This window comes from Solanum tuberosum, unplaced genomic scaffold, assembly GCF_000226075.1.
Source record: "Solanum tuberosum cultivar DM 1-3 516 R44 unplaced genomic scaffold, SolTub_3.0 scf00149, whole genome shotgun sequence".
Taxonomy (NCBI): Eukaryota; Viridiplantae; Streptophyta; class Magnoliopsida; order Solanales; family Solanaceae; genus Solanum; species Solanum tuberosum.
In genome coordinates, this window is record NW_006239072.1 from 528,920 (window position 1) to 547,185 (window position 18,266).

The window sequence follows — 18,266 nt, forward strand, 5'->3', positions numbered from 1 at the left end:
GGGGGGGAGGACCAAGTATGTACCAAGACTTCTCTAGCATGTTGCTTCTACAGAGAGGAGAAAATGTAAGAAGAAAGGTAGGAACTACAATACATTTTTTATCTCATTAACAAAACTTATATACAATACTATTAACCTTGTTTGATGAACTACGTGGCCGGTGGCACTATTGGACCACAAGCACTATATATCTCCCATTTTATAGGCACAAATGGCATTGATATACAAAAGACCTTCTAGATGGAAGTCAGAAGGTTGCTGTCTGACCTTTAAAATTTCTATTTTAAGCCCAAAGCTAGCAAATACCATGACCTGTTTATCATCCAGAGGAAGTATGACAGGGGCACTCTCTCCGCTGAACTGGTCCACCGTACTACATTGAAGCAAAATGAAAAAGTTCAATGTACATTCCATAGAACAGAAGAAAGTATGATGTGGATTTACTGATGAAGAAGTATCTGGAGGAGCAGAACATAAGCTGACGCTCTTTCTCTATTCTATATTTCTCAACCAGCAGTCGTATAATTTTCTTACTTTCTTAAGTTGATCTTTATTTAAAACAGTACCTGTGGACAAAATATCCATTTGATCGTCGGCAGACATAATTAATTTCAACGATATCCCCTTCACGAGCCTCTGGTCCTTCCCCTTCAACAACATCTTTAGAAGACCCAACAAATGGTTAATATTCGGAAATGAAACAAGAATGACATGGAGGGCTTGATATGCCCCCTTCCAAGCATAATGTTATTATGCTTGTCATGACATCAATGACAAAATGGAACATAAAACTGTTAAGAAGATCATTAAACTGTTATTTTAAACATAAGCTGTTTTTCCTCGGAACTTTTTCATTGGGTTAAAATCTACAATTTTGTATCCTGTATGTTGTATGCATCATGCATGCACCAAATATTGAACACATGAAACCACTGCATGCCAAACATGGAAGCGGGTGATCACATTTCATTGAATTATAACAACTTGAGCTTAAGCTGTAAAATGTTCGAAAGAGCCGTGAAGAAAGCTCAACTGGACTCGTGTAAAATCAACCCTGACTTGTTTTTCCAACAAAGAAACACAGACCAGACAATTTACTTTGATATTAACCAAATCAAGCTCGTAAAAAACTTTGAGTGTGCACAAGTAGACACTTAAACTTGTATAAAATTGAACAAGTAGACACACGTGTCCTACATGACATAATACATGTCGGACGCCACGTAGGACACAATTTCCATGTAGGGTGTCATGTAGGACGAATGTGTCTATTTGTTTAATTTATACAGGTTTAAGTGCCTACTTGTGCAGACCCAAAGTTAAAGGTCATAGTTGTCAACTGACGTCAAGTTAAGGGTCATGTTTATGTATTATGCCTCCCTAGAATCAGCTTGGAACTTTGACAGATTTGATTTGCTTGTAGAATTTAGTTTGAATGTTCCCTCCAAATTAGGATTTGAGAAGTTGATGATGTTGTCTCAAACAATCCAACTAAGCTCGAGGTTTAGCTAAACTATCCATTAATTAGTCAAATAGCAATGAGCACGGCTATGGCGAGGGTTGTTATAGCTCTAAGTAAAAAGAATTAAGAATCTCGATTTGGAGAACAGGTTGAATATATTTATTGTGTAACCTTAAAAGGGGTTATACCTTGTAGCCTCACTCCACTATCAAGCTTTAGGGTCCTGAATGCTTCAAATCCAAATTAACAAGAGAATCAAAATAATGACAGTGTTTATCTAGGCCAGATAAACAATTGAATTGTGGAGGTAAGCAACCAAATGAAAAGAAGAAAATAAATGGAAACAACATTTACCGGATAACATCAGGTTCTCTCATCTCCTGCATTGGTGCAGATAAGACAGGACGAATACTTATGAAGATGGGACTCAATCCAACAAATTGAAGAACTGACCTCCTCAGCAACTTTTTGACATTTAGGGATGGCATCCTTTCATCTAAGCTTTTAGGCACAGCAATCTTACAATGTTCAGAGTCTTTAAAGCTGTTTGCACAAAAAAGATACAAATTACAAGTAGGATTAAGCAGATGACAATTTCGGGCATAGTTGTTGTTGTTGATTAAGCAGATTACAGTTCTAATCTTCTTCTTTTTTCTTTGTGATCTTCTGTTTTTTCTCTCTAACATAAAAAATTCCATTCATTCATAAGCTGGACAATCTTGCATCAAGTTTATAAAATCAAGGCTATTTGTCTATTCAAATCATTCCATCAGAAAAATAAAATAAAAAAATCTTGACGAAGACAAGCATAACTAGCAAGCTGTTCAAGCAATAACTAAAACAATAGCCTTTATGAACATGAGACCGCCACAAAAAACAGAGGCGGAATTCAAGTCAGTGCACATAGTATCTATAACCACTCCTCCTTTCCGGTAGTAGATGTAATTTTGATTTCTAACATTGCTCGGTGTTTCTAAAACTGTTTGCATAAACAAGTTACAAGTATGATGATGCAGATGACACCTCTAATCTTCTTCTTTCTTTGTCATATTCTGCATTTTCTCTCTATCATCAAAATTTTCACTCATCCGTAAAGGCATAAACCAGACCATCTTCTCTTAATGGTAATAGACAGTATGAAGCATAATACAAACTATAAAAATGAGTCGAAGTAGGTTGTCTCACACTATCACACTCAATTCGTTTGCAGCATGCAATTGACCAATTCGATTGTATGCTTATTCAATGTGACTGAGTGAATTTGCAAGTTCACCTTTGCTATTCTGGGCTAACACTCCCAAAAGAAAATTATTAAAATAGGAACAAGGCTATATATTATTAGAATTGAGTGGAGCTCTACTAGCTGAGCTATATCCCAGAGCCAACTGGAGCATACATGAGGTAGTTAGATGCTTCTTCTATGTCCTCATCGAAAGACATGTATGTGATCTAGCAAGACATGGAATGTATTATTGATGTTAAGACAACCAACAGTAAGAAAGTGTTGCAGTTACATCCCATAAACCAGACCATTTTGCATCAAGTTTATAAAAATCTAGGTTCTAACCATTGATAAATAACATAATTTTGTATATGCAAATCATTCGAGAAAATTAATCATGACACGGAGCATAACCAACAAGCTGTACAAGCAATAAGTAAACCTTTCTATGAACATAGGACCACCACAAACCAGAGAAGATTTAGGATTGGACCGGTTTTGGCCATAAAAATTATTCACTTTTTTCTGAAATGTTTTTTCACTTTATTTGAAAATTAGCGTTTAGACACAAAAATTCAAAATCCAACTTGAATCTGTATTTCAAATTCAATACATTCAAGCATGACCATTATTTCAAATATTCTTTGCAAAAAATATAACCACGCACAACTTGCAACTCCATTAATTACAAACAAAGTGAAAAATATTTGGAATCTACGGACTACGATCAAACGCCTACCAAGTCTGTGCATACAGTCTTTTAACTAGGGGTATAGCTACAGTATTCAGTACCGATTCAAACCAGCCCAATAGATTTTGCTTAGATTAATTAAGAAATTCATCAAATATGCTCGCTCAAGTGACAAATTCAGAACCACAAACTTCAAATCCTGCTTTTAACCACTACTCCTATCTGATAACAGATGCAATTTTGACATAAACATAAATCTAACACTTGAAACTAACCATTTCTGGTAATGAGCAACTAAATCAACTAAAAAAAACAGAAAAAAAAACACTTATTAAGGTAATCGAAATCAGATAGAAATGAAATACTTGTTACCATTGGCGTTGAGAAGCGAAGAAACATCGGGATCGGAAACTGGTTTGAAATTGAGAAGCTGCCATTGTTGCCGATGAAGGTTACCGCCAATTGAACAGCTAAAAGTGGTGGGGTATTTTTTGCTAAAAATAAGAGGGAAATGAAAGAAATGGTGGGAAATGCGTGAAGAAGAAGAGATAATGACAAAAATGGTAACTTAAGTTTGGTTTGGTGTAAAATTAGTCCCTAAACATACTTTCGAGTAGTTTTGGTTCCTTAACTTTGTTAAGATGTGTATTTTTGGTCATCAAACAAATTCTATTTGTTAATGCTAACAAAAAATATCATGAAAGTCTCGTCAAATTTTAAAATTGACAATATCAAAAAGTGTAACACATAAAAGTAGACAAAAAAAATATATTAGAAATTGCACCTCAAAAGCTATACAAAGCACCATAAAATGATTAAGAATAACAAAAAAAATTATATATATTGCATCTTCAAATGTGACTTCTCGTTTAAATTTTTTTCTCAATTTTCATAAATCAAATCAATGAATCATCATAGTTTATTCAATATTCGATAAAGATAAAAAATTACTTTTGATAAATTTAAATTAAAGATAGGTAGAATGACCAACAAGGATTGTGGTAAATGCTCTTTCATTCTTAATTAGAGGTCTCGAGTTTGAATATCCTTGGACACAAAGTCTCGTATGTTAAGGAGCATTTTATCCCCGTGGGATATTTCGATGCGAATTCAAATTTAGTTGGGCTCTAATGCAGGTATCAAATACTGAGATATTTTTAAAAAAAAAAAAAAGTGCATCAATATGTTCATTAATCTGGCAAGACAAACAAATTGAAATGAAAAACTTATATATTTTTAAAACTCCTCTTTCAATTAATATGCAACAACAACAACATATCCAGTAATCAATATAGTGAGATGATCCACAGGGTCATCACGACACTTATACGTTACTTAGCACAAAGTTATCCATTAAGAAGGCTTGCATATGAATGAGATCAAGGAGATGTTTGATCATTTAAAAAAATCACATTTTGTCATAAAAATTTGAATTTCAACTTATATAATTTTGAAGAATTTGAAAAACAACAATTATTTGCATATTAGTCCTTAGGTAGAGGGACAGTTTATCTGTGAAATGCAAATAATTCAAGCAATATCGTAAGTAAATTGTGCAAGGTTGTATAAATTGTCAAGTGTCACATGTGCTCTTAAGACCAAGGATGCAATTTTTTGGATCCGACTCCTCTCCATTTTCCCTAAGTTCTTGCCTTGATTAATGACATGTGGCATAGATTAGATTTAATTGCTAAGATTTAATTAATTAAAATATATCTCTAACCATGATTTAGATAATAAATATATTCTTATATCAATTAAAAATAGTCATATTATTTCTCCCCTTTAGTCCTTATTCCCTCCAAGTCCGATTGTTTCTCTCTTTTCTCCCTATTCCCTCCAAAAATTTCTTTGTTGTCGTTTTGCAACACCAAAAATTATGGATGCACAAGATATCTTTCATATTTTGAGCAGGAAAATCAAATTTCTGAAAATCAATAGAAAGAACACAAGGCAGAAGAAAAAAACAGAGAACAAGACGCAGAGCCTTTTTTTTGCTGGATTTAAACTAACTATCATCGTCAGGTTCTTTTTTAATTGATATAATAATATATTTAATATCTAAATCATGGTTAGAGATATATTTTAATTAATTAAATCTTAGCCATTAAATCTAACTTATGCCACATGTCATTAATCAAGGCTAGAACTTGAGGAAAATGCAGACAAAGAAAATGGCGAGGAGCCGGATCCCAACTTTATGATTCCACAAGTAAGATCGGCGTATACACATCTTACATCAACCTCAAAGATAGAGAGATGGTTTCTTATAGACCATTAGCTCGAAGAAAAATAATTCATAAAAAAATAACGAAAGTACAAGAAACGACAATTAGTAACAAACAGAACGATGCCTACAACAAAATAATATCATAAACAACCAACGATAAGATAAAATTAGCGGACAAACAACTATAAAAACAATACCACGACTACTAGTATAGACACAAGAAAACATATTGTTACTTACTCACAATCTACCTAAATTTATATCCTCCGCAATCTCTTATCTATGATCATGTCCTCGATAAATTAAAATTACGACATGCCCTATTTAATCATCCCACCAAATACTTCTTTGTTCTACTACTTGTACCTTTACTTAAATAGTTTATACCTAGTCACAATTATACATTCGTACATTTTCTCTGTTCCGACCCATAATTTAATAAATTTGATTAAATTGCACCGTCCAAAATCACAAATAAAACGAAAGAGCAGCATCAGCATGGTGACGCAAAAACAGCCCGCCCACTTGAATTTTAATTTTTAAAACTCCTAAAATATTTGAAACTAATCAAAATAAGAACATTCTAGAAACCCCAAACAAACCCAATATAAACACCTTAACTCCTTCAACAAGATCATATTCTTCACTTTTTGCTCTCTGAGTTTTGCTAACCCTATTTGCTCGATTTCTTCTATCGTCGTTGAAGTTTAGCAGCAGCATCGCAGATCTGTAATGGCGGATACGGAGACGTTTGCTTTTCAGGCTGAGATTAACCAGCTTTTGAGTTTAATCATCAATACGTTCTACAGTAACAAGGAGATCTTTCTTCGGGAACTCATTAGCAATGCTTCCGATGTGAGTTGATTTCTCCCTCTATCTCTCTTTTTTATTTGAAATTTTGCATTCGTGGTTGTGATGTTTTTCATTGCCTCGAGAATTGTGCGCGGAAGATGTTTTAGTGGTAGCTGGTTTATAACAGATGCATGATTGTCTGTGATTTGATGTTGTTTGTTTGGTCGCAGAAGCTTTCTATAATTGATTTTGCTCATATAATAGATTGTGATAGTTTGTGAATTAACGATAGTAGTTTGACTGGGGACATTGTGTATAGTTGGTTTTGCTCATATGTTGATTATTTGTGATGTGATGATGTTTGATCGTGGATGCTCTTTATAGTTGATTTTATTTATGTTAGATACATGATTGGTTGAGATTTTAATGTTATTTGACCGGGGATTACTGTTAGTTGTTTGAAGAAACAATAACATCGGGCTCAATTGATGTTAGTTAGGGGCTATTAGCTATTACTTGGGTTGTTGAGTCATTGTTCTACTCAGTAAACTATATTGTCTGCTGCATAAGGTTGTTTTTGACGAATTAAGTTATTTTTGTTTTGTTTGAGATAATATCACAAAGCCAGTCTCGTTCATAGCATGAATTGGTTGCAAATCCATACAACTGTGTTTTCTGTTGTTTCTGAAGATGGCATTTTTCATAGGCAGAGATATTATCATGATATCCCTCTCTGTTTATAATTTTGCTTGACCTGTTATTTCGGAAGGTGTTTGTTTTTTCAATTGGCCCATTATTTTAACCCTTCCAAGTTTTACTCAAAAATTCCAACTGTGTTTTCATGTTCCAACACAACTAAACTTCCAAATATCTTTTTTAAACTTGAATTCAATTTTTTTTTCAAGTATCAACCAATTCATGTCCAAATGCCTACTAGATGTTTCCGTTTCCATGGAATGTTTAAAATCCTAGTAGCTGTCATTTGCTTGTACCTGATTGACCGAGCTGAAGAGGATTCTGTTCATTGATATACATTAGTATAGCTTTAACTTTCTGTGTGTTCCCTATGTGAACCAATATTGTGGGTGTGTTGGAGTGTCTTACAAATCAGTATTATATTTGTTGAAGACTTTGTCTGTAATATGTTATTGTATGATATGGGCTAATCACGCATGCGTAGTGTTTCAAATATGCGAAATGCCTGATTATGCTTTGGTTATATATTGAAGGCTTTGGACAAGATTCGCTTTGAGAGCTTGACAGACAAGAGCAAGCTAGATGCTCAACCTGAACTTTTTATCCACATTATTCCTGACAAGACCAACAATACCTTGACCATCATTGACAGTGGTATTGGGATGACAAAGGCTGGTAAGTTGAATCATTTGTAGAATTATTTGGTGCTGAATTTGCATTGCATTGCAATAATACTCATATCATTTGTATTATTGCAGATCTTGTGAACAACCTTGGTACAATTGCAAGGTCAGGGACCAAGGAATTCATGGAAGCTATAGCAGCCGGTGCAGATGTTAGCATGATTGGGCAATTTGGTGTTGGTTTCTATTCAGCTTACTTGGTGGCTGAGAAGGTTATTGTGACTACAAAGCACAATGATGATGAACAGTATGTGTGGGAGTCTCAAGCTGGTGGTTCATTCACTGTCGCCAGGGACACTTCTGGTGAGAGCCTTGGTAGGGGTACAAAAATGATCCTGTATCTCAAGGAGGATCAGCTTGAATATCTCGAAGAGCGCAGGCTCAAGGATCTGATTAAGAAGCACTCAGAGTTCATCAGTTACCCAATCTCTCTTTGGGTTGAGAAGACCATTGAAAAGGAGATCTCTGATGATGAGGATGAAGAGGAGAAGAAAGATGAGGAAGGAAAGGTAGAGGAGGTTGATGAGGAAAAAGAGAAGGATGAGAAGAAAAAGAAGAAAATTAAGGAAGTAACTAATGAGTGGTCATTGGTGAACAAACAGAAGCCTATTTGGATGAGGAAGCCAGAGGAGATCTCAAAGGAAGAATATGCTGCATTCTACAAGAGTCTGACCAATGACTGGGAGGAACATTTGGCTGTGAAGCACTTCTCTGTTGAGGGCCAGTTGGAGTTTAAAGCTGTTCTTTTTGTTCCAAAAAGGGCTCCTTTTGACCTTTTTGACACAAAAAAGAAACAAAACAACATCAAGTTGTATGTTCGTCGTGTGTTCATCATGGATAACTGTGAAGAGTTAATTCCTGAATTTCTGAGTTTTGTGAAGGGTATTGTGGATTCTGAGGACCTTCCTCTTAACATCTCTAGAGAGACGTTACAGCAGAACAAGATCTTGAAGGTTATTCGCAAGAACTTGGTTAAGAAGTGCATTGAGCTATTCTTTGAAATTGCCGAGAACAAGGAAGACTATGACAAGTTTTACGAGGCTTTCTCAAAGAATCTCAAGCTTGGTATCCATGAAGATTCACAGAACAGGACCAAGATTGCTGAGTTGCTGAGGTACCATTCCACGAAGAGTGGTGATGAAATGACCAGCTTGAAGGACTATGTGACTAGGATGAAGGAAGGCCAGAATGATATATTCTACATTACTGGTGAGAGCAAGAAGGCTGTTGAGAACTCACCCTTCCTTGAGAAGCTGAAGAAGAAGGGCTATGAGGTTCTTTACATGGTTGATGCTATTGATGAGTACTGTATCGGTCAGCTGAAGGAATTTGAGGGTAAAAAGCTTGTTTCTGCTACCAAGGAAGGTCTCAAACTCGATGAAAGTGAGGATGAGAAGAAAAAGAAAGAAGAATTGAAGGAGAAGTTTGAGGGCCTTTGCAAGGTGATCAAGGATGTGCTTGGTGACAAGGTTGAAAAGGTCGTCGTTTCAGACCGTGTTGTGGACTCTCCCTGCTGTTTGGTTACTGGTGAGTATGGCTGGACTGCCAACATGGAGAGAATCATGAAAGCACAAGCACTCAGGGATTCTAGCATGGCTGGATACATGTCTAGCAAGAAGACCATGGAGATAAACCCAGAGAATGCCATCATGGATGAGCTCAGGAAGAGGGCTGATGCAGACAAGAATGACAAGTCCGTCAAGGATTTAGTAATGTTGCTGTTTGAGACTGCTCTTCTCACCTCAGGTTTCAGCCTCGATGATCCCAACACCTTCGGCAATAGAATTCACAGAATGCTGAAACTTGGGCTCAGCATTGACGAGGATGCCAGTGATGTTGATGTCGATATGCCAGCACTTGAGGATCCTGAAGCAGATGCCGAGGGTAGCAAAATGGAAGAAGTCGATTAAGTTTTTAGTCTGTATCAGTACATTTAATATTTTTCTATAGAAGTTCCATTTTCTTTTACCGTGCCAAGAAAATATGACGCTTTATGTGCCGTTTTTGACAGTAGTCCCAATTCAATAGATTATCTTGGTTTGGCGGGGTTATTGAAGTTCCGTCTTCCCTCTGTTTATTTTTTTTTTGTGAACGAACTTCTTTTGCCTATCATCAATATGAGAAAGTTTGCTTGTGAACTGAAGAAAACGAGTACTTCATGTTGCTTTTATTAAAATTTTCTTCATTACTGCTTTGTTTTTTTAGACCGAGAAGGTTGCTGCAGCCTGGAAGGCAATTCAGTCAGTATAACTATAACTAGACGGCGGATGCGTGCATATTAGTATAACTAACCATTTTTGTTTCATATCCTAGAAATTGGAGCTGCACTTCCTTGGGGGAGAGACGTAAATGATGTGTGCTAGCAAAAGATATATCCCCTTCAGTACAGTTCCTTCTCTTCTTTCACTCTTGAAGGCAAATAGGTACAGTTCCTTTGCTTCTTTCACTCTTGACTACATTCCTTTACATCACTGCAACAAAGGACAAAAAGGCAAACATATATTACTCCCTCCGTCCCATTTTATATGAGGTACTTTGACTCGGCACAGAGTTTAAGAAAGAAAGGAAAACTTTTAAAACTTGTGGTCCAAAATGAATGATAGAAATTTGTGTGGCTGTAAATCATTTCATTAAGGGTAAAATAGATATTTTATAGTTAGATTGTTACTTTATATAGAAATGTGTCATTCTTTTTTGGACTGACTAAAAAGGAAAGTGAGTCATATAAATTGGGACAAAAGATTATGTTAGATGAAGCATAGTAAACATAAAAAGGATATGCTAGTGTTCAGAAAAATGCAGAGGTAGTTCTAAGTTTCTATTTGCAGCTTCATACCATGTAGTTGGAGACAACCTTTTTCTACCTCGGCTCCTACCTCCTCGAGGTAGGGAAAAGGTATGTGTACTCTCTACCCTTCTTCCAAGTTAATCTAATCTAGGAAACAACATTTAAGTAGTCTTCAGGGGGCCTCTACTCTACGAACCAAAGTCTACTGATCATTATGAAGGGAGTGCAACACGGAAGATGTTACTTAGGATTAGAATATAAATTCATCTCTTTCGCCTCACTAGTAGATATTATACTACACACTCACAACTGTACACACGCACTCAAGTTCTTTCTTTCCCGATAACAATTTTGCCAAAGACTATTCAATAAAATTCACTTGATCTCGTTTGCTTACTGTTTCATATATACGTTACTATTATTGATGGTTTGATTATCTAAGCAAAGGGGAAATTTTTTAGGGGAGAAAACCATGATGTAATATACTTCATAGTATGTTACATTCATTTTCAGAGTGTTTATGAAACATTTTCATTACCAGAAAGGAAATTACAGGAATAAACTAACATAATCCAACAGATAGAAATCCCATATCAAAAAATTAGTCAGAAGGACACCAAATAATGAGCAGCATCAACAAGGAAACTTAGCATTTTTTCAGAGGTAACAAGAATACACAGCCACACTGCTCTAATAAAGAATAACAAATCATGAAAACGTCGAAACATAAAATAGATGAGCAAAATACTACTACTACTACAAATTCTTCGTTGAACTTGCAACTCTCATATCAGGTAGAATTCTGCTTAGCAATTCCATTTTAGGTATCCGGGAACTCTTGAAAGACTACTTCTGTGGGCAGTTCTGCTTAGCAAATCCATATCAAGTATCCGGAACTCTTGAGTGAAAGACAAAACTTGGGAATGTAGTTGTAATGTCCCTGTTTAAGTGAAGAGACACCATTTTGGTCAATCTATGCCATGAATATGTTGCCGACAGAATCACAATCTACATAACATGATCTTAAACGAAGTGATGTCACTATACAGCGTGCCACTTACTTGAGATACTGAAGGGTCATATTCTTCAGAAGTGAAGGATGTCGCATGACCAAATTTCTCCACTCTTCCTTATCAATCTTTCCATCATGTTTGGTATCAGCTTCTTCAAAAGTCTGCCCAAAAAGGCAGATATCGATTAAGCAGTAAAAAGCTAAATCCTGCAATGCTACCATCCAACCCCACCGGGAAAAAAAACGGGTTCTGAAAGATCAGAAACAGACTCAACAGTGGCCAATAAATTAGCGAATTCCCAATATAGCTAATTTGTGAGATAGTAGATGATACACCATTTTGTGGCACAATGCAGGGGAGACTTGAAAGAAGAGAATCCAAACTCAGAAGTTGAAACAGATTCTCAATTGCTTTCTTACAGACACTCTCGGAGGCACCAAACACAGTTGGTATTTAGTATATGGAAGCAACAAAGCACAGATGGTTCCGTCCTTACCCTTCGGGGGGGCCCGGTGGTTTGAGCTTGGGACTTCCATGTTGGAGGTCTCAAATTCGAAACCCCTAGCCAGCGAAAGCAAGGGGTTTGCCTTCTGGGTCGAGATCGTCGCACCAGGCTTGCCTAGTGCAGGTTACCTCTCCTATGTGGTTTGCGAGCTATTGCATAGGAGCGGAGGTTTTACCCTGTGCGCACCCAAAGGGTAGCGGCTGCAGGTTTCCCTTGTCATAAAAAATATATATATATTCACACTTCAAATCACAAAATTGTCTCTAAGAATTGTTGTGGTTCTAAGAGTGACAAATTTAAGTATCACCACCAGGTCGATATGATGGCATGTTACGATGACCACTAGGGATTGAAGTTGCTACTTTTTCCTATAGTTCTAAGCAACTGAGACACCACCCTTGAGGAAGATTAGAATCCGAAAGGGCCAAACCTCAATGAGATGGACAACAAGCTAAATAATAAAAGGGAAAGTAGTAGTGCAAATGTCTCTTATTAAGTAGATATGAATAGGAAAACCACTGCTTCAAATGAAAAAATAGAGCAAGAATAGTATTTAGTTATAGGTTGGTCAAATACCTTGTCGATTATACTCTCAATAATTTCATCTGAAAGGTTCATACCAGTCTCGGCAAGTGTAGCAACCACCATTTGCTTCACCTGTATTATAGATGCCATGTCTTTTTTATGCTACACACTTCAGGAAAAGGTACAGTGGGCAACAAAAATTGCAAAGAAATGTAAGCATTTCCCACAAATACAACAACAACAATAACAAACCTAGTGTAGTTCCACAAAGTGGGGTTTGAGAAGGGTAGAGTGTACGTAGACCTTACCTCTACCTCAGAGGTAGAGAGGTTTTTTCCGATAGACCCTCAACTCAAGAAAAAACAGTCCAAGGCAGCCCAGCAAAGAAGTAACAGAAGTACAAAAAAAGTAACTAATAACAAAAAATCAGATCTGTAATACGCAACATATAGTAACATAAATGGAAGGACACAAAACTACAAGGGCAATAATACGACTACTAATATGAACGGACAAGAATACAACACACTGCTACCCAATAACCTTCTAGCCTAATAACATAGAAGGAGTAAGCCAAATACATTAAAATAGACTTGCGTTTACATGTATAATTAACCACTTCATTATATGAAAGGTTTACCTCTTGCCTCTCAATGAAGCCTTGGTGCTTGAGATCATATAGCTGAAAAGAAACTATAATAGGAATATATCATTAGAAGTTGATACACGCAAATCGAAGGTAATCATCATTATTCATGTACGCAAGTAACATACACTCAATCTTATCATCGATAGGGGCATTTGGATGGAAAACAGAGAGTGCACGGGCAAACTCCTCAAATCCCAAGAGTCCATTGTGCTTTGTGTCAAACAAGTCAAACACCTACAATAAAATGTGTTAAGAGTAGGAAGAAACGAAGACAATAAAAAAATGTTGTATCATGTGGTCCACACTCAACCCTATAAACATGGATAAAAAATTTACTACTGCGGCTTCAACTGAGTAGCAATAACAACAGTACGATAACTGATTTCATCTATAGGAAACATCATATTTTCTGTATCCAATTCAACTAAACGTAGATAATATGAAAAGGCTATTATATATACGGAGAACTCACTCTGTCAGCAAACAAGCTCTCTTTTTTGCTCGTCTTGAACAATGCCAATTGAAACTCTTCCTACAATATAATCAAAAGTTCAAATTCAAAAGCAATGCTCAGTATAAGACATATAAAATATCTATGCTAGAAAAGTAACTAAAGAGTTCTACTATTGTCTATTAACACCCTGTATCCCAAACTTAGCTACACCAACTTCCAAAAGTTGTAATCTTATGGAAATGTGAGACCAAACCTTGTTGATCAGCCCATCATCAATCACTGCACTGCTAATCTTCTCAAAAAGCTCATAAAGAGCTTCGATCTCACTTACGCTAACTGCAACAAGAAGAAAAATTATACAGGTCAAATCACGACATTTATGCAAGCAGGGAAGTCATAAAACTCGTAAACATATGATTAGAACACACATTTCAAAGAATCTATGTTCCAAATCTTTAACAATTGACCAATGATCAGTGTCATTGCAGGCCTATTGAGGCACACTCAAACTCACTGACGCACCAAAGCGTTAAGGTGCTTCAAACAAGAAATATTTTAGAACTGTAAAACGAAAGATTGGTCACTCATCTGAATTCTAAACTGAAAACTATAACTTTTCAAATATTTGATTCACATGGGTTTTATATATTTCATTTAATTGCCATTCTTTCAATCCTTTCTTCATTGAAGCGCACACTTTATTTACAATTTGCACTAGCTACTTTTCTATGTTCCTTTTTTCATCTTTGACAACATTGGCATTTCCGAACATTGAAAGAAAACAAAACATAACGAATTGTGAAATAGAGAAAGTTAAAATTGTATTGATCTTCAAAATGAAAATCATATTTTCCTGATGAGGCAATCTTTATATAAGACAAACCTAGAGGTAGATAAAATCTCTTTTGTTTCATCCTCCATGATTTCATTCAATGTTGTACAAATAGCAAATAAATATATGGATAGATGTGGCCAGATAGATAGCGTACAAACTGTTTCTCGTGCAAGAATCTCAGGATCCTCAAGGCCCGTTGATTGCCTTTCACAACACTTCGACAGGGAAGCACCTAAATGCTTGATCCCCTCAAAGCAATACGACATGGTGTCTCCCCTACTTCAAAGCTCTCCATAGCTGTTCAACCGAAAAAACAGGTTTGTACGAGGGAGTGAAGAGGCCAATTTACTTGGTCTTTTATGCATAAGGAAGAAAAAAGAAGTTATTCAAAACAGCCAAACATAAAAATTGAACAAACCTCGCGACCATTCTTTGCTATTTTGCCAATGTGAATGTAAAACGCCAATGTTTTTTGATAGTTACCAACTTTGGAGCTATACACCTAAAAAGGAGGAACCAACGTCAATACACACTTAAGAATCATCCCTCCCCTCAATAATAAACAAATCAAGAGAAAATACCCTCTAATTCTGTCTGTCAACGCAAAACATTTCACCAAAAAGTTATATAAAATATCTCTATGATTCTATCCTCTTCTTGTGCAATTTGAAATTCTGCTACATCATCACAAAAAATTGGAGTTTCATTTGCAATAGACACATTTACTCTTGTCGCTCAGCCTAAAGAATAGCACAATGGTTCGCTTTTCTTCGAAGTTCTCAAAATGATAACTAAAAAAGATGTTAAAAGGGCGTACGTTTCCTTCTTTAAGTATCTATTGCTTATAGATCATAGCAAGCTAACACCTCCAAGTAAATACCCAGCCCCAAATAGAAGGAATATAAAATGATTCGAGTGCCCCATAGCTTATGCCTACTTGTTGATTAGTTACAAAATAAATAAGGGAAGAACATATTATATCTTACACTTTCATCATTAAATAGTTGGTGATAGTTAACAAAATTGAACTTGATTGATGTGATTCCAAAATTTCTTTTCACTCACTGCAGGTTTCACTGGCAATGATATAAAACACGATGATCAAGATCCAGGTTATGTAGCTTAAGTGAGTTTTAAGTCGAACAATGTCCAGTCAACAGAAAACACCTACTAGAAAACCATTATTGGTAGAATTAATTTACAACAAAATTGTCAAACGGTAACAAGTAAATCCAAGCAATACATTAATCAGTTAATTATGGTTCATTCCCAAATTATTTGGAATCAGCTATATGAATCATCTGCATACATTCCACTCTACTCAGGTCAATTTGGTTCCGAGTAAACCTATACTAGAGAATATCTTGCAGAGCTCAGCTAAACGGTGAAAATCAGAAGAAAAAAAAAGGCGCATTTAAAAACACAATCTTTATTCTCTTTTTCTATCAGACAATCTTTATCCTTATATTTCAGGTCAATTTGGTTCTCTGAGTAAACCAATACTGGAAAATATCTTGGAGATCTTAGGCCTTAGATAAACGATTAAAATCAGAAAAAGGCATATTTAAAGACACTATCTTTATACTTGTATTTCAAGTCAATCTTTTGTAACTATCTTTATACTTGTAAAATCAGAAAAAGGGCACATTTAAAGACGCAATCTTTATACTTATTTCTTCAATTATCAGACAATCTTAATACTCGTATTTCAGGTCGATTTGGTTCCCAGTAAACTGATAACAACAACAACATACCCAGTGAAATCCACATGTGGATCTGGGAAGGTAGAGTGTGCATTGACCTCACCCCTACCTCACAAAGATAGCGATTCTATTCCTGAAAAACCCCCGGCTCAAGTAACGCATATCAAAGAACTCCGAGTAAACTGATACTGGAAAATATTTTCGAGAGCTTATTTAAACGGTGAAAAATCAAGAGAAGGGCACATTCAAAGACACAATCTTTATACTTCTTTTTTATCAGCCAATCTTCAAGTCAATTTGGTTCTCAGTAATCTGCTACAGTAATATATCTTGAAAACTTAGCAAAACTGACAAAATCAGCAAAACTGGCAAATCATAAAAAGAGTACATTCAAAAACACAAACTTTATACTTGTATATCATTATATCATTAGACAGATTAAATCAAGAATTCAACAGATGATCAAAATCACTAATTATTACAAATGAATTTAGTAATTGCAGATTTCAAAAGGAATCAAAATATAAACATGGAATTTCTTAACAGGTAAAGTAAAATAATAAGAAGAAAAAATTAACCTTTTGAATTTAGACAGAAAAAATTGATGAAAATTGAGATGCAAGGCAAAGGGGGTTCCTCTTTATCTTTCTACTGTAAAATTTATGGTTGCTTTGTGATTTTTTGTCAATATCAGAGTGAGAAGTAATAATTTGCATAAATGATCTTTTTTGGTGGCCAAAAGATGATAAAGACTCATGTTTGCCAGTTGTCTAACTAGTACTTATCAGATTGACATATTCTATTTATTTAAGTATATTTTCCTAAATTACTGTCTCGTATTCGATTTGAAGTCCGACTAAATTCAAATTATATATCACAAGATTCATTCTAGGAATAACGCTCTCCATATAATTATTTGATATTTAGTGTATTAAAATTGAGATTTTTTTATTTTGAGTGAAAGGATCGCAATTATTCCGCCACAATTTAAATCAATCACATATGCTGTAGTTCCTCACCCTTTGGCCTTTTCCCTAATTTGTTTGCTTTCATTTTGATAATTCTTGTTTTTTGTGGCACATATGAATCACTTAAGCTATCGTATACTTTCAATACTATTGCTTTAATTATATAGTGACGTTAACTGAAATTTATCTATAAAATGTAATTTATCATATGATTTTATTTTTTAAAACTTTTATTCTTATAATAATGCCTTTCGTTTCCTTCACTCATCCTGGTGTATAATATAAGCAATAAATAATTTTGAGATTGAAATTAAATGAGCTTATTACGATGAATAAACAAAAACTATACACATACAAATTGACACTCCAACGTGCACACAATTACAAAGTGTATTACGATGTGATTTTGAAAATTTATTTACCTAATTATACTATCTTCATTATTTTTTTGAAATTCTACGAGACATCATAAAGCTTCATAAAAAGAGAAAATTTCATTTTTAAAATTTTTCTTTGATACCTCTTTATAATGACCTAAGGGATACACGCTTAACATTAGTAATATAACTTTATATATGTCTAAGATTAACTTTAACCAACAATACTTTGAAAATTTAAATTTGTAAGTTTAAGTTAATTTTAAAAGTGATTAGCTTAGCAAACTCCGAAAACACCAACGGACAAAAACTACAGATTTCTCTAACAAAAAATGGAACATTCAAAGCCGAAATCAGCTTAAGATAACACTCAACCACCCGCTCATCTCCAATGGTGATATGATATCGTTGTCCAGACTTGAACGACTTGTTGAAGCTACCACGAAAGCTATAAAATTAGTAATGAAGAGCAAAATGAAGAATTATCTTAAATCTCAATGTACTAACCTCTAATCGAATTATTTGGAATTCAAAAGAAGGAAGAAATCATTTCATCCACTAATAGTATTCAAGTTGACATATTATCAAATCACGATTACAAAAAAACTATGAATTTCGACTATAGTTTAAATAGAAGTATAAAAAATCGACTATTGGTGCACTTACCCCCTCC

At 35.1% G+C, this 18,266-nt stretch overlaps 3 protein-coding genes across 6 annotated transcripts in view; 1 reads left to right on the top strand and 2 right to left on the bottom strand.

Annotated features, from left to right (window-relative positions):
- Positions 1–3,885, bottom strand: part of LOC102604423 (peptidyl-prolyl cis-trans isomerase FKBP16-1, chloroplastic) — a 5,266-nt gene extending 1,381 nt beyond the window's left edge. Inside the window, exons 1-5 of one of the 2 annotated variants that reach the window (XM_006352485.2) lie at positions 3,748–3,885; positions 1,817–2,005; positions 1,651–1,685; positions 567–660; positions 313–373 (exon numbers count right to left, since the gene is read on the bottom strand). In XM_006352485.2, the coding sequence (XP_006352547.1) occupies positions 313–373; positions 567–660; positions 1,651–1,685; positions 1,817–2,005; positions 3,748–3,812 (444 nt within the window). In that variant the 5' untranslated portion in view covers positions 3,813–3,885. Of the gene's footprint in view, positions 1–267; positions 374–566; positions 661–1,650; positions 1,686–1,816; positions 2,006–3,747 lie in introns of both variants that reach the window. The other variant, XM_006352484.2, reaches the window with a different exon arrangement.
- A 2,342-nt stretch (positions 3,886–6,227) lies between these two features.
- On the top strand, positions 6,228–9,822 carry LOC102604977 (heat shock cognate protein 80). The gene is made up of 3 exons (XM_006352486.1): positions 6,228–6,460; positions 7,627–7,768; positions 7,852–9,822. Exons 1-3 carry the CDS (start codon positions 6,338–6,340, stop codon positions 9,684–9,686), a joined length of 2,100 nt encoding a protein of 699 aa, XP_006352548.1. The 5' UTR covers positions 6,228–6,337; the 3' UTR covers positions 9,687–9,822.
- A 1,310-nt stretch (positions 9,823–11,132) lies between these two features.
- Positions 11,133–16,967, bottom strand: LOC102605316 (calcineurin B-like protein 3). Of its 3 annotated transcripts, none has more exons than XM_015310975.1 (10): positions 16,827–16,967; positions 14,964–15,039; positions 14,700–14,842; positions 13,964–14,046; positions 13,729–13,788; positions 13,382–13,490; positions 13,248–13,300; positions 12,659–12,739; positions 11,626–11,738; positions 11,133–11,504 (listed from the first exon to the last, which is right to left on the bottom strand). In XM_015310975.1, the coding sequence occupies exons 3-10, from the start codon at positions 14,809–14,811 to the stop codon at positions 11,447–11,449; spliced, it is 669 nt and encodes a 222-aa protein (XP_015166461.1). In that variant the 5' UTR covers positions 14,812–14,842; positions 14,964–15,039; positions 16,827–16,967; the 3' UTR covers positions 11,133–11,446. The 3 variants fall into 3 exon arrangements, with proteins under 3 accessions (XP_015166461.1, XP_015166459.1, XP_015166460.1); XM_015310973.1 differs by having other exon boundaries at positions 14,964–15,047; XM_015310974.1 differs by lacking the exon at positions 16,827–16,967 and adding an exon at positions 15,127–15,298 and having other exon boundaries at positions 14,964–15,047.
- Positions 16,968–18,266: the final 1,299 nt, after the last annotated feature.

What these genes read in the sequence shown, in the direction of transcription:
- LOC102604977 (XM_006352486.1), top strand. Translation starts at nt 6,338, where the DNA reads ATGGCGGATACGGAGACGTTTGCTTTTCAGGCTGAGATTAACCAGCTT. An exon ending in TCATTAGCAATGCTTCCGAT is followed by an intron (nt 6,461 to 7,626) that starts GTGAGTTGATTT and finishes TATATATTGAAG; the next exon opens with GCTTTGGACAAGATTCGCTT. An exon ending in TATTGGGATGACAAAGGCTG is followed by an intron (nt 7,769 to 7,851) that starts GTAAGTTGAATC and finishes GTATTATTGCAG; the next exon opens with ATCTTGTGAACAACCTTGGT.
- LOC102605316 (XM_015310975.1), bottom strand. Translation starts at nt 14,811, where the DNA reads ATGTCGTATTGCTTTGAGGGGATCAAGCATTTAGGTGCTTCCCTGTCG. An exon ending in ATGATGGGCTGATCAACAAG is followed by an intron (nt 13,789 to 13,963) that starts GTTTGGTCTCAC and finishes ATTATATTGTAG; the next exon opens with GAAGAGTTTCAATTGGCATT. An exon ending in ATGACCCTTCAGTATCTCAA is followed by an intron (nt 11,505 to 11,625) that starts GTAAGTGGCACG and finishes TCACTTAAACAG; the next exon opens with GGACATTACAACTACATTCC.